The sequence below is a fragment of the Penicillium lagena genome (genome assembly GCF_028827675.1).
Source record: "Penicillium lagena strain IBT 129212 chromosome Unknown utg000008l_segment0_segment0, whole genome shotgun sequence".
NCBI lineage: Eukaryota > Fungi > Ascomycota > Eurotiomycetes > Eurotiales > Aspergillaceae > Penicillium > Penicillium lagena.
In genome coordinates, this window is record NW_026623229.1 from 320,347 (window position 1) to 333,071 (window position 12,725).

The 12,725-nt window shown below is 51.2% G+C and overlaps 8 protein-coding genes across 8 annotated transcripts; 3 read left to right on the forward strand and 5 right to left on the reverse strand.

The window, feature by feature from the left end:
* Positions 1-431: 431 nt before the first annotated feature.
* Positions 432-2,803, reverse strand: N7510_010667 (uncharacterized protein; the record flags this gene model as incomplete). The annotated part of the gene is made up of 3 exons (XM_056982592.1): positions 432-2,180; positions 2,236-2,603; positions 2,653-2,803. 3 exons carry the CDS (start codon positions 2,801-2,803, stop codon positions 432-434), a joined length of 2,268 nt encoding a protein of 755 aa, XP_056828086.1.
* Positions 2,804-3,293: 490 nt separating this feature from the next.
* On the forward strand, positions 3,294-4,360 carry N7510_010668 (putative L-cystine transporter; the record flags this gene model as incomplete). The annotated part of the gene is made up of 3 exons (XM_056982593.1): positions 3,294-3,338; positions 3,460-3,906; positions 3,959-4,360. The coding sequence occupies 3 exons, from the start codon at positions 3,294-3,296 to the stop codon at positions 4,358-4,360; spliced, it is 894 nt and encodes a 297-aa protein (XP_056828087.1).
* A 324-nt stretch (positions 4,361-4,684) lies between these two features.
* On the reverse strand, positions 4,685-4,957 carry N7510_010669 (uncharacterized protein; the record flags this gene model as incomplete). The annotated part of the gene is made up of 1 exon (XM_056982594.1): positions 4,685-4,957. The coding sequence occupies one exon, from the start codon at positions 4,955-4,957 to the stop codon at positions 4,685-4,687; it is 273 nt and encodes a 90-aa protein (XP_056828088.1).
* An 81-nt stretch (positions 4,958-5,038) lies between these two features.
* N7510_010670 (uncharacterized protein) lies at positions 5,039-5,758 on the reverse strand (the record flags this gene model as incomplete). Its single annotated transcript, XM_056982595.1, has 2 exons — positions 5,039-5,248; positions 5,717-5,758. The coding sequence occupies 2 exons, from the start codon at positions 5,756-5,758 to the stop codon at positions 5,039-5,041; spliced, it is 252 nt and encodes an 83-aa protein (XP_056828089.1).
* A 242-nt stretch (positions 5,759-6,000) lies between these two features.
* Positions 6,001-7,242, forward strand: N7510_010671 (putative C2H2 transcription factor; the record flags this gene model as incomplete). Its single annotated transcript, XM_056982596.1, has 1 exon — positions 6,001-7,242. One exon carries the CDS (start codon positions 6,001-6,003, stop codon positions 7,240-7,242), a length of 1,242 nt encoding a protein of 413 aa, XP_056828090.1.
* A 917-nt stretch (positions 7,243-8,159) lies between these two features.
* On the reverse strand, positions 8,160-8,751 carry N7510_010672 (pisatin demethylase; the record flags this gene model as incomplete). Its single annotated transcript, XM_056982597.1, has 2 exons — positions 8,160-8,297; positions 8,392-8,751. 2 exons carry the CDS (start codon positions 8,749-8,751, stop codon positions 8,160-8,162), a joined length of 498 nt encoding a protein of 165 aa, XP_056828091.1.
* A 39-nt stretch (positions 8,752-8,790) lies between these two features.
* N7510_010673 (pisatin demethylase) lies at positions 8,791-9,769 on the reverse strand (the record flags this gene model as incomplete). The annotated part of the gene is made up of 2 exons (XM_056982598.1): positions 8,791-8,949; positions 9,095-9,769. The coding sequence occupies 2 exons, from the start codon at positions 9,767-9,769 to the stop codon at positions 8,791-8,793; spliced, it is 834 nt and encodes a 277-aa protein (XP_056828092.1).
* Positions 9,770-11,410: 1,641 nt separating this feature from the next.
* On the forward strand, positions 11,411-12,198 carry N7510_010674 (uncharacterized protein; the record flags this gene model as incomplete). The annotated part of the gene is made up of 2 exons (XM_056982599.1): positions 11,411-11,745; positions 11,811-12,198. 2 exons carry the CDS (start codon positions 11,411-11,413, stop codon positions 12,196-12,198), a joined length of 723 nt encoding a protein of 240 aa, XP_056828093.1.
* Positions 12,199-12,725: the final 527 nt, after the last annotated feature.

A 12,725-nucleotide genomic window follows, 5' to 3' on the forward strand; every position in this document is an offset into this window, starting at 1 on the left:
CCACACACGAAGTGGACTGAGAACGAAATTTGGCTACGTGCGGCGCTGTCATCGACCCAGGGAGCCGAACCAACGGAAAAATGTACGAAGTGGAAGTTCTAGGATGTAGAATTGAGGCTATATGTAGGAATACCCTCCGTCTTGTTGTGGAAAATCAAAAAAGAACATCAATATCTGGTATATTGAGAGAAATCCCGTACAGAACAAACATGGCTTTAAACCTTGGAACGCTGGCGTCATAAAAGAGAAAAGAAAGGGAAAAGAAACCTAGCTAATAAACCCATTTCCGTTGTACTCGCAAAACAAACCCAGAGAGCCGAACCGAGCCGAATGGGATATCCATATTGACACGAAGCATGAAAAGAAGAGAACAAATCATTTTGTACAGATCGTGGAAGCGTCCAGGTTCGGACAGAGCATGCATGCATTAATCAGGTAAACTCCACACCGTGAGACTGTTGTCGATCCTGGCGTGCGCGAGCTCGTTCTGCACGGCGCCGGCGCCGGTTGTTTGCGTAGGATCCGCTGGCGTCAGTCCCGGTCCATGTCCCCGGTGACGTGACGCTACCGGCACCATAAGGCATGCTTGAGGGCGCCGGGTGTGGTACCGGAGGTGGCGGAGGCATATTGCTCATCTGAGACTGTTGGGCGTAAGAAGACGGAGCAACAGATGGTCCTCCTGCTGACCCTGCTGCAGCCGCGGCAGCAGCTTCTTGCTCGCGCTGCATTTGCTCTGCTTGTTGGCGCTCCAATTCTTCCACGCGGCGCCAGCGGTCATTGCTGCCTTCGCCACCTGACAGAGAGCTTGCGCTGCCGGTGCGTCGGCGAGAGCTCCTTCGCTCTCGGCGTCGTGCTTCGCGACTCGCTGCTGCTTCTTCTTCGGTTAGACGACGAAGGGTCACATGTCGGCCGTCGTTGTGCATCTTTACTTTTACAGACACTGGCGGAGACTCGACGTGCTCGTCTCGATGCCGGCTACCGCTGCTCGGACGGTAACTGGACGCGGCAGCGGCAGCTGCTCCAGCTGCGGCCCCAGCTGCAAAGTCTCTTCCCTCATGGGAATGAGTCCGTGAGGATCGTAGATCACCCGACAGTTGTTGGTGTGCTGGTGGGATAGGAGGGATATCTGAGGGCATAGGATGACCGGCTCCGGTGGGTTCCCCGCTGAGAAATGACTCTCCATGCGACTGCTGTCGAGGTGGCCGCGGAGTCATATCAGTCGAAGTGAGGTCGCTTTCACTGTATGCACTGGTATGCCTTCGCTGCGGGTAGAAACCTGGACCTGCGGCACCCGCGGCACCTGAAGTACCTGTAGCATATTGTTGTCGCCGCTTGCTGTTTGCTCGCTGCAGCCTTTCGTCTTCCTCTTCTGAACGTCGGATGTCTTCCAGCCGACGTTTCTCTTCGTCATCTTTATTGCGTCCAAACAGCTTCTTCACGGCGGCAAATGCTCCAGCGCCGAGTATAGCATCTCGAATACCATGGCCGCGTCCACCACCCTCTGGCTCGGTGAAGTAGGTGCTGTTGTAGTAGTAAGACGAGCCAGGACTCTGAGGCCGGCTTGGTGGGCGACTCGGAGGGCGATTAAGGGGTGTTTGATGACTCGGCTCCGGTCGTCCGTCTTCCAGCCTGCTGAGAGAATCTTCCGAGTAGCTATCGGTCCGTGTGTGGGCAGGTCTGTACTGGCCTGCCTCGGCATCCTCCTCTCGTCTTTTTCTTCGATCCCACCATCCTTTTGCCAGAAGACCAGCACCGGCGAGGGCGCCTATCTCAAGAAGCTTCTTTCCCCATCCACCTCCGCGATTGGAGACTTCATCAGAGTATTTTTCGTCCGAGTACGACGTGCGCGACTCCTCATAAGCTTGACCCGACGTTCGGCGCTTTCGGAATATAGCAGCCAGACCTGCCCCAAGAGCTCCACCGGCCAGAGCTTCTCCCCATCGGCTGTGATGGCGTTCTTCAGTAACCGCAGTTCCAGTGTAACGACTGCCATGCTCGCTTCCCATGGGATATCCTTCGGTGTCGTAACGATACGAGAGGATGAAGTAGGTCACTAACAGCGCAAAAGCCGCTAGAGCGAAGAGAATAAATAAAATCTTTGGAGAGCCGTAGAGAGTGAGCCCTAATGGTATTTGGACAATGCCCAAAATGGTGAGCCCACGACCGAGCCACCGATGGAACTGGAATGAGCATGTTAGTATTTCGCGGGGTTATCACCTAAACGCCATAACTTACCACTAGCTTCAGTGGAACATGGCGACTTCTTCGTTTGCTCTCAACTTTGTGCACAAACCAGCCCCAAAGAACTTGAAAGATCACTATGACATAGATAGCCAGACCGATCCCATGATGGGGGTTGGTAAGGCTTCTCTCTGGTCCAACCGCGAACCACCCGAGCACAAAAACGACTGTCGTCAAGAGTAAAGTAAGGACCTGGCACCAAGCATGAAGCTTGAAGGCCCAGAATGGATTCCACCGAGAGTAGTATCGAATGATGAGAGTTGAGGTCGGGACAATGCCCAGAAAAACAATGGTTGCAATGACACCGTGGGCGATAATTATGGAATGGTAACCGGCCATATCTTTAAAACGATTGCCCATACCTAAAAGGAAAGGTTAAACCAGTTCAAAGACATGTACACAAGCACTCACCATTGTAGCGCATCGTCTCAAAGTTCAATCCCATCAAATTCGGTAGCAGAAAGGTATCGCGCTGTGAGTCCCAAGTGCCATCTCCAACATGGAGAGTATTCGAGGAATATGTGCTGCTTCCTGGAGCTGCGAGCCCCGATTGTGACCCCATGATTGCGGAATCCCGATCCAACGTGGGACCTCGAAACTCTGGAATGGGAGACTTATTGAAGGAGATCTATTGAGATCTCCCGATCCGAGGAATGCACCATGCGACACAAGAGAAATATCCGATTGGCGAGGAATTTGGTGACAGATACTGGAACAATGAGGGTCGATCGAATGCGCTGAAGGAGAAGGAATGTGGGCTGCGGATTGTCGTGTATTGTGGCTCAAAGGACACGGAGCAGGAGGGGAGTAAACCGGAGTAACGAGGATGCAGTCGTAAACTCGGCTGGAACGAGAACATCCGGGAACACAAACAACAGATTGGCGCATCACCGGGACAACCATCCCTACACCGACCAATACTGCCGGCAGAGTGTCACCGCCTTCTCCCACCTCTCACCTGGCCTTATCAATCATCCTTCAATTATGATGTGATTTCGTTTTCCTCCCTCTTTTTTTGCCAGGGGAAAGAGTTCCAGGAGAGACGAAGCGCAATGGATCCTCAACTAGAGATCTTTGTCAAGGCTCTCTCTCGGTGTGTGGCCCTTCCTGACCTTATTGCCATCTGGAACTTGAACTGACCACTCACGTATTCCCGCAGCCTCTTGGGATGGATCTAGTACGTGGTTGATCCCGCCTTTGTACGCCACTGACTAACAGGATGTAAGCATGCTATGTTGGTCGGCCTCGTTCTACCCCCAGCCCATCTATAATTACCAGCGTGGTTCGACATCAGGGTTAGCCATCGACTTCCCAACTATCAACTTCTTGGGCTTTTCATGTTATGCGATCTACACGTCTGCTTTCCTGTACTCTCCCGTCATTCGTCAGCAATATGCTGCACGTTTCCCCAACTCCGGCGAGCCGACCGTCCGCTTCAATGACTTGGCATTTGCCGTGCATGCGGTGGTGTTGAGTGCGATCGTCTATTCGCAGTTTTGGCCCAGTATTTGGGGGTTGCGCGTATTGCGCACCCAACGAATCAGTAAAACTATGTTGGGGCTATTTTGGGGTTCGGTCCTGGCGCCCCTGGTCGTTGTTTGGATGGTGGTGGCGCGCAGCCCGGACGGCGGTCTTGATCCCGCATCATGGGCGTGGATTGACGTGGTAAGTACATAAATAGTCCTGTCAACAGGGCTGGTCAGTTCGCCGCTAACAGGGGGTATTTGTCAAGATCTATGCATTTTCGTATGTCAAGCTCCTCATTACGGTGGTGAAGTATGTGCCCCAAGCCTGGGTGAATTACAAGCGCCAGTCAACCGTGGGCTGGAGCATCATCCCCATTCTTCTCGACTTGAGCGGGGGGGTTCTGTCGCTAGTGCAACTAGTCCTCGATTCGAGTCTCCAGAGCGACTGGAGCGGAATCACGGGCAACCCCGTCAAGTTCCTGCTGGGCAACGTCACCATTGTCTCAGACACGGTTTTTATCGTCCAGCACTACTTGTTATACCGAGATGCATCGAAGGACTCGAAGGATGGGGATCGGGATCGGGGTGACCGAAGGCCGTTGTTGTCTGATGAGCCTTACGAGGCTTCTCAAGCCACGCGAGATCTAGTTTAAATTTGGATCTGAAGATCAAACATTGGAGATCGCCTATTATTTTGCGTGTTTTAGATTTTTCTTCAAGAATCCTGAGACATGTTTTTGGGGGCCGACGCTCGTGGCCAGCCGGCCCCCAAGATTTGGGGGAGCCATGCGAGTCTGCCTTTCCCTCTTATCGCCGAGCCGATGAACTATGCTTAATCGGGTAAACGATTCGGTGCTAACCTAGCTAATACCTAAGTGGACAACAGGCGTCATTGTGATGATCATCATCATTACAAATCATGATTTTCCCGGCGTGGTCCAACCTATTAGCTATTATTATTGCCGTCTTGGATGGTACTACTGTCGATGGACAACAACCACGACACCGCTCGCTCGCCGCGCCGCACCGGTCGGGCTCCACATCCACAGCACCCCTGAGTGGCTGATAGGGGCGCTAAGCATGGGAGTTTGACGAACCAGCCAGTCACCGGTGACAGGTGGAGTATGAACATTCGGCCAAACCGTCGGTGTCGCCCATTTTGGCGGGACTTTGCGCTCGCCAAATGCTGAACCTGCAAGCTCAACTAAGCTTTGCACTTCCCTGTGCAGGTAGGATCGTCGCATCCTCATCGTGCTGGACAACCTATTGATAATAATCCAATACCACGTCGCCTCATGCTACCACCTTTGGTTACCGTTGCGCTCCAGGATTCAATTCTCAGCTGTCGATGCTCCTGTTGCAGGGGTGAGCCTTGAGAGCTCTAACCCACGGATTTCGCTTGCGTCGAGCCTCTTCCCCAAACAGATTGGGGGCCAAACCCCGGCAGGACCCTTGTCACCTCTCCACTCTTGTAGGTGGGCGAAATTTCCGGGCGGAGGCACGGGGACGGACACTGTCCGGACCGTGCCACGACCGACGGACTGTAAGGCTGGAGGTGCCAACAACGGGTCTGCATGCAACTGCTTCAAACAATGCTCGTACCCTCGTAGCGGTAGCCTATCACTGGTGCACAGAGATCGGACACCAATAATGGACCCCTCCCCCTAGTAGCCGATTCCCCGGCTCGGGGACCCATGGACTCAGCCCTACTCGGAAGAGCCAATGCCCGCGCAGGATGGCACAATTGAGCCCAACTTGGCGCTGTCGATCGCCGCCCATCAGCGCGGACCAACGAAACAGGACGCCCCTTCCACTACAGTGCATTTGGAATAGTCGAATATCCACTTCGCTATTCTCGAATGGCTGTCTCGTCACGCCCACGGAGGCTGAGCAGCTGACCGCGGCGGGAAATACAGATGTCTTTTCTGATTCTAATTTCCTGTCCATCGGCATGCAGATCGAACCATCCACAGTGCTGGCGGAACGCCTGGATTAGGGTATTTCAGCACTGCCTCAGGTGTACCAATTAGATATAGATCTGCCGTCAGCATGTTTTTTGGAGAATACGCCACATTCATAAATAACTTCCGGCAACCTTATTATTATATACTGCCCGCTGCTCCCAAATCTTGGAATTCTCTTTTTCATCCGTCTTCATCCCCACCTTCATCCCATCCTCCGCTGTCAAAGCGTATGGCTCTCATTGCCCTGCCCAACGCTCAACTATCACTGCCACTACCACTACTACTACCATCACCACCACCACCCACTTCACCTTGATCTTCACGCTGAAATGCGTGCGCTGTTTCCTGATCTGTTGGACTCCGACAGCACAATCGGCACCCCATACACCGGCAAGGGCTTCTTCAGCGAATCCCTCTCCAACATGGACAGTGACCACAACTGGCAGACCCCGGAGCAAGGCAGTGGCTATGACGTTCATGGCCGCACGGGATGCTCCGAGGCCCTGGAATCTCTTCCCCCCGTAAGCATGATGGAGATCCCTGTCAGCGCCTCGAGGGCTCATTCTCCCGGCTTACAAGCACTGGAGTACGCACCGGAGTCGCTCTCGCACTACCTGTCGCCTGAACACTATGTCCCGCACCGGCGGGACTCCTGCATCAGCGACACCATGGGCTCGGTATATGCCTGGTCCAACGCCTCCTCAGCTGCAGATCAATATCTTAGGGCTACTCCCCCACCCTCTTCCGTCGGCAGGTCCGGTACCACCTCGCCCTTCATGCAAGACTATCTTATGTCGGGACACTCTGCCCAATTACCTCTGCCTTCTGCCTTTACAGACATCCCCGGGTATACTCCACCCCTCGACGGCCTAGCCCTGGAGCCCGAGCCCGCTGGCGGGTTCTTCCAAGCCCTCAGCCCGCTCCATTACCCCTCTGAACTCCCCATGGACACCGCTTCCGCCGTTCCAGACAACATGTGTACTGCCACCGAGTCCTGGATGCCACTATCCGAGGCCTTCGTAGGGCCTCCCGCCGTGCCATCACCCAAGTGCTCTGCCCCAGACACCTTCCTATCTCCACCAACATCAACAGGCCGTTTCCCCAACGCTCCGACCAGCAACCCCGTCTCCGGGGACTCCGCATCCATCCTCAGCACCTCCCCAACACCAACCTTTACCTCAGACCTAGACGGCTCTCCACCAGGAATGTCCTCCTCACGGACCCGCCCTTCTTCTCCATCATCCAGCGACCTCACCCGCTACGGTATCCCCATCAGCGACGGTGCCTGGCGCTGCGCCCACCCAGGCTGCTCATCGCAGGCCATCTTCCGTCGTGGCTGCGACCTGCGCAAGCACTATAACCGCCACCGCAAGCATCTCTTCTGTCGCCACGAGGGCTGTCCACAGGCTACGCACGGTGGGTTCTCTTCGAAGAAAGACCGTGCCCGCCACGAGGCAAAACACAATCCCGGCATTGTCTGCCAATGGCACGACTGCGGTCGTGTGTTCAGTCGCGTCGATAATATGAAAGATCATGTGCGGCGTATTCATCAGAAAGCTGGGCCTCAATGATTGTTTGGCTTATCTTTCATTTATACCTTCTCTCCATTCTCTCTGTGTGTGATAACTGATTTGATGTCGGTTTTGTGCGCTTTTCTGTACTATACAATCCTTGTGCGCGGTGTGGTTATCGTCGCCTCCTGGCGAGGTTGATTTTCGCTCATATAGCGGTGGGATATATTCATTGTTTGGACCATGTGAACACGAAGCGAAGGGAAAGGAAAACGAAGATTGTGGTTTTGTGATAACGGACTAGATATACTTTGGCCTTCTTCAACCTGGCAGGCTCTACTGATAGTATAAGCTAAACAAGACACGCTGAAGCTGCTAGACGGCTGCTCAAATGGTTTCTCTGCTATGTGCCATAGCTACGATAGCTCTTTTTTTTCTCAAGTCAATTCTACCATGGCGTGGTTTTAACAAAACAGCCAATGGCCTAAAGCCGGGGGAGGCATAAAGTGCAAAGCTTGGGTGTAAGAAGTATGATGTGGTCTACCATTCAATTACACTTCTCACTTCTTTAGTATTCTTAAATAAATCCGGTACGTACATGGTAATAGCATTATGATTTTGTGATTATCATTATATTACGAGCATGGTCAAGAAGAGGATCGCTTTTGTATGCAATCCTATCTCAAGTCCTTGAAACACTAATTCGGATGACGCTCTCTCAACAACGTCTGTCTTGTAGTTCTGTTTAAGTTGAAATAGAAGCGAAAACAGTCAATGTCAATATTTGTCTATTGTTTCCCAGGATTTTCCCTTCTTTCAATTGTGACTTTAACACCCTTGGTGTAGGTAAAGAATCCATTTTTCAATGACCATTCCTTTTGTGGGTTTGTGAGCTCAAACTAGTAGGAGGCAAACGATTAGTGTACTCCTGACAGACGGGGCAGCCGTAACGCCAAAGTGACTTACCTTGAATCTTACTAGCAGTTCAGGGATGACCTTATACATCTCCAGATACGAGATGTTTTTTCCAAGGCAGACTCTTGACCCCCCTCCAAACTAATAAAATCAATATCAGTATTCTCCTCAAGGTGATGTTTGAATCGGTGAAGAACTAACTGCAAAGAGGGTCCGTTCCATCTCTTTCCTCTTATCTTGGTTTGCTTCAATCCAACGTCCCGGCCTCCAGAAAGCAGCGTCTGACCCATACACCTCCTCGTTCCGATGTGCAACCCAAGCGTTCACTCCAAGCACTGTTCCACATTCGAAGTGCTTGCCACATAGCTCTATACCTTCCTCCGGAGCAACACGCTCCAATGGGATTCCTATCGCTGGAGTCATCCTCAATGCTTCCTTGATGCAAGAATCAAGGTAGGGAAGCTTATGTGCAATATCCCAAGGAACTGGAGACGGAAGATTGGCATTATCCAATTCAGCAAGCAAAGCTTTCATGGAGTCTGGATTCTTCAAGAGGTGATATATCACTGAAGTCAATGTAATTGCAGTAGAATCGGAACCGGCCTGAACGTTTTGTTGACACCAAGATATTATCCAACTACCACAATATCTCATATCAGTAGAGTAATCCAAGTACGTTGGTGTAGGGCTATCTCACGAATCAGGGATATTTGACGGATGACTATCTTTAATGTCCAGAAATCGGGCCAAGAAGTCCCGCTCTTGACCTTTCTTTTCAGGGTGATCACGGCGCTCCTTCTTCCGCTCTTCTATTCGCTTAAGAGCAAATTCCAGGACAGGAGACACCTTTTGCTTTGAAAAAAGACCGGATAAAAAGGCCACAAGAGGATTTTTATGCAATAGCTTATCGAGCCAGGGCATCTGGCCGGTCTACCAACCCAAGGGGCTTTGTTAGTTACGAATCACATCCGAATGCCAGGGACAGGTTTATACTCACAACAGCAACATACCAAAACCGGCCCTCTATTGTTTCCAGGATGCCATCCACATCCTCCTCCCTCTCCAAAAACCCAAGCCGCTTTCCAAATGTGATCTCCATAATAACGTCAGTCGCGAACCAATGCAGCCACGTGCCTAGGTCGAAAGTTCTCCCTTCGTCCGCCAATTTGTCTAGCTTGCTCATGAATAAAGACTCGGTGCTCTCTACCAGTGGCTCATACGTCCTAAGATTGGTCATGGCGTACACTTGCGCGATAGGGCGCTTCATCGTCTCGTGAACAGATTCGTCGCGTGTGGAGAAAATAGTAGGAACAACCTTCCCATGAGCCACGTTTCCCATAACCGGGTAAAACGCCGATTTGGGGTAGCGAGTCCGTGTATTATATAGGATGGGGATGGCGTCGGGAGAACCGACAGAGACATTGTTGGGCCCAAGGCGAACAAGAGGTCCATAGCGCTCGTGAAGGCGGAGGTGATGCTCGTGGGCAGATCCAGTACGAACCACCAGGAGACGGTATAGGTCAGTTAGTTTGGCAAAGGCTGGGCCTGGAATGGAGCGAAGATCAGAACGAAAAAGCGGAAAGAGGACGAGATGGTAAAGGAGGTACAGGACGATAGGTATGCTAAGGGTCACCAGAAGTGGGAGTGATGCGAAGCCATGAAGTCCGTCCATTTTGTAGTTTGGGGAATTCGTTGGTCAGTCAAGGTGTAATTCCGTGGGTGGTCATGGATATTTAACGCCCCCTCCCTGCTAACTAACCGAATCCGTGCTTGATGCCCCGATACTCCACCTGCCATCATAGCCACTCCCTTCCCGAAATGGCCAAATAAGTCCCTTACAGTCTCATTCGTAACCAGCACAGCTTCCTAGAGGGGAAAGGAAAGAGATGAGGCTCCACGGTAGTCCTTAGGGGGCATCGGGTCTCTAACTGCTAATTAGCGCGTGAAAACGATGTGTTTTTTGTGCGTGCTTTCTTTCCTTTTACGAGGTTTATAGGCACTAGCGCCAGACACACTTAACTAGCAAGCCTTCGGTGGCTTGCGGTCGCCTGTGACACAAGTCCGGTCTGCGATAGACCTAATTCATTGAATGTGACTGGACTATGTGAGCGTGAAGGGTGGGTTCTTTTGACCCATTAGAATTGCATATGATTTTGCAAGTGGCATAGGGGTAGTTACGTATTGTTAACTGTCAGGATGGAATCGGGTTAGTGGGGCACACGGCCAAGGCGGGCGAGAAGTTGCAGACGCTAGGATTACGCGCCAATAGAGATTCGCTCTTCAACCCAAACGGTTGGTTGGGGGCCATTCCTTCAGAAGCTATAAACCTTTTTTGACTTTGGAATTTGTCTTTGTTTCGAGACAGTTTCCCGAAGAATACAGGGAACATCTAGCTTCCGGCTGGAGGAACTATCATTCTTCTGGATCACAACCCCAGTGACTCTTGCATTGGATCGAGGATCACTTGGGCGCCTGTAAATATGGAGTTTGTGGAGAAGCTACAGAGCACATACTCTGCCGTCCGTTGTGGGTCAAGGGTCTGTCTTGGGTTAAGGGCCATGTCACGCATTGAACAACGCCAAGAAGGGCAGGATCCTTCTTGCAAACTATTTGCCTCCTGGACCTAAGCGTTGAATCCTTAGCGAGTCGGACGATCGCTGCCAGATCTTCATGACATTTCCTGTTTGTCACTTTACTCGTCCATATTTAACCCTTCCGCTCCCCTTACCGCAATTCCACTTAGTCCGAATCTTCATCTCTCCCAGACCCTTGACATAGAAGGGAGGTGAGAGCCATGGAACTTCCGCCACCACCTCCTGGTCTTGATATCTACGAGACTCAGACGGCACATGTCATTGCATCCGTGCTTGCTCCAGCTATACTCGCTGTCATAGCTGTGGGATTGCGGATTTGGGCGAGATATGTGTCCAAGGCGAAGTTCCAGTGGGATGACTATCTAATAATAATAGCATTGGTAAGGCTACAGTCATTGCTATCTATCAAATGCTATCAAGATAATTAACGCCCCCCACCAGGTTCTTTCAACCGCTAATTGTGTTCTCAATATCTTAAGTACGGACAATCGCAGGTGCCCTACTATTATCTGAACAGCCAACTAAAAGACAATACAGTGGCCAAACTAGGCGGAATGGGTAAACATATATGGAATCCTTCTGTCAATCTAGTGGTAATGTACAAGGTTAGTTGGAACCTGTCTTTGACCCAAAATGCCAAACTATTAACCCTAATCACCGGCCCTCAGCTTGTCTTTGTCATGGAATTTGTCTACAGCTGTACAATCCCTGCGATCAAAATGTCGGTGATCATGTTCTATCATCGCATCTTTCCAATTCCTCGCTTTACCTACGTCCTCTATTTCTGCTCTTTCCTCGCGCTTGGGTGGTTCGTTGGCGTGATGATTTTTAATCTGATCCAGTGTCATCCATACTCATATTTCTGGGAGCAATACGGAGATCCAAATGCGCAAGGCTCATGCCTAGATGTTGAGGCTTACTTCATGGGAAATGGCATTGCGGAAGCTATCACGGACTTTGTCATCCTGTGTGCCCCGTTTCATCAAGTTTGGAAACTCCACATGCCAACTCCCCAAAAGCTTGCAGTTATTGGCATCTTCGGTCTTGGAGCCTTGTATGTTTCCCTTTTCGACGTGTTCGACCAATGAACGTGAGACTGACATAGACCACCACATTTAGCGCTTGTATTGCGGGTGCGCTTCGCTGCTATGCAGTAGCTATCATGACCGAGAGTATGGACATCACTTGGAACTTTGGCCGTGGATTTATCTGGAGTTCTATTGAACCGTCGCTTGGTATTATATCTGCGTGCTTGCCGACCCTTCGACCTCTTATCCGATATATCTTTCCAAACGGGCTTGGTCGTAGCCAAAAAACAAGTGACTTTTATCGTCTGCAAGATGGCGGGGCCTTTCCGTCTGGCTCCGACGGACGTGCTCCAGGAAATAATAAGGTTCGCAGAGATTCCCCTGACTCGGCTGCTCACCTGGAGCCGCAGAGCGACCCGAACTCCTTTATCATGGTTCGGCGCGACATTTCGTGGTCCTCTAAGCAAGGCGGAGATTAAGTTGCTGGACCCCTGGCGGGTTCAACGGTCCATGCTACTATGTAGCTGCTCCCACTGTATAGTTATAACGAATTTCTATGCTATATATATACTTGAATCTCCTTTGGTCTGTAAGTCTCAACAAACCGTCTCGCATCAGATTTCTGTGCAGTGTTAGCGAAGCAAAACATCTCCCGCACCCCCTGGTGGATCTGGAACCACTCTCAAAAGTTTTAGTTTTACGGGGATGTCATGAGCGGAGCGTTATTCCTAGCCTGACTTCGCCCCTGTCAATCACCGGTTCCACTTTAGAAGGAGGTTCTACAGTAAGGAGGACTGTCAGATTCTTCTTTACGTGACGTCGTATCTAAGCAATTGCTTAGCGCCACAGGAAGCGAAGGGTGAGCACTATAAGGAAAGGACGAAACAAGTCAATGGTGGCAAGAAATCCAGTTCGCATGTAAATATGCCCCCAAAACTGCCAGAGAGTCTTTCACCCATGCTCAGAACCCCAAAATTAAAACAAGAAAGCCCATAGAAATCTGCAA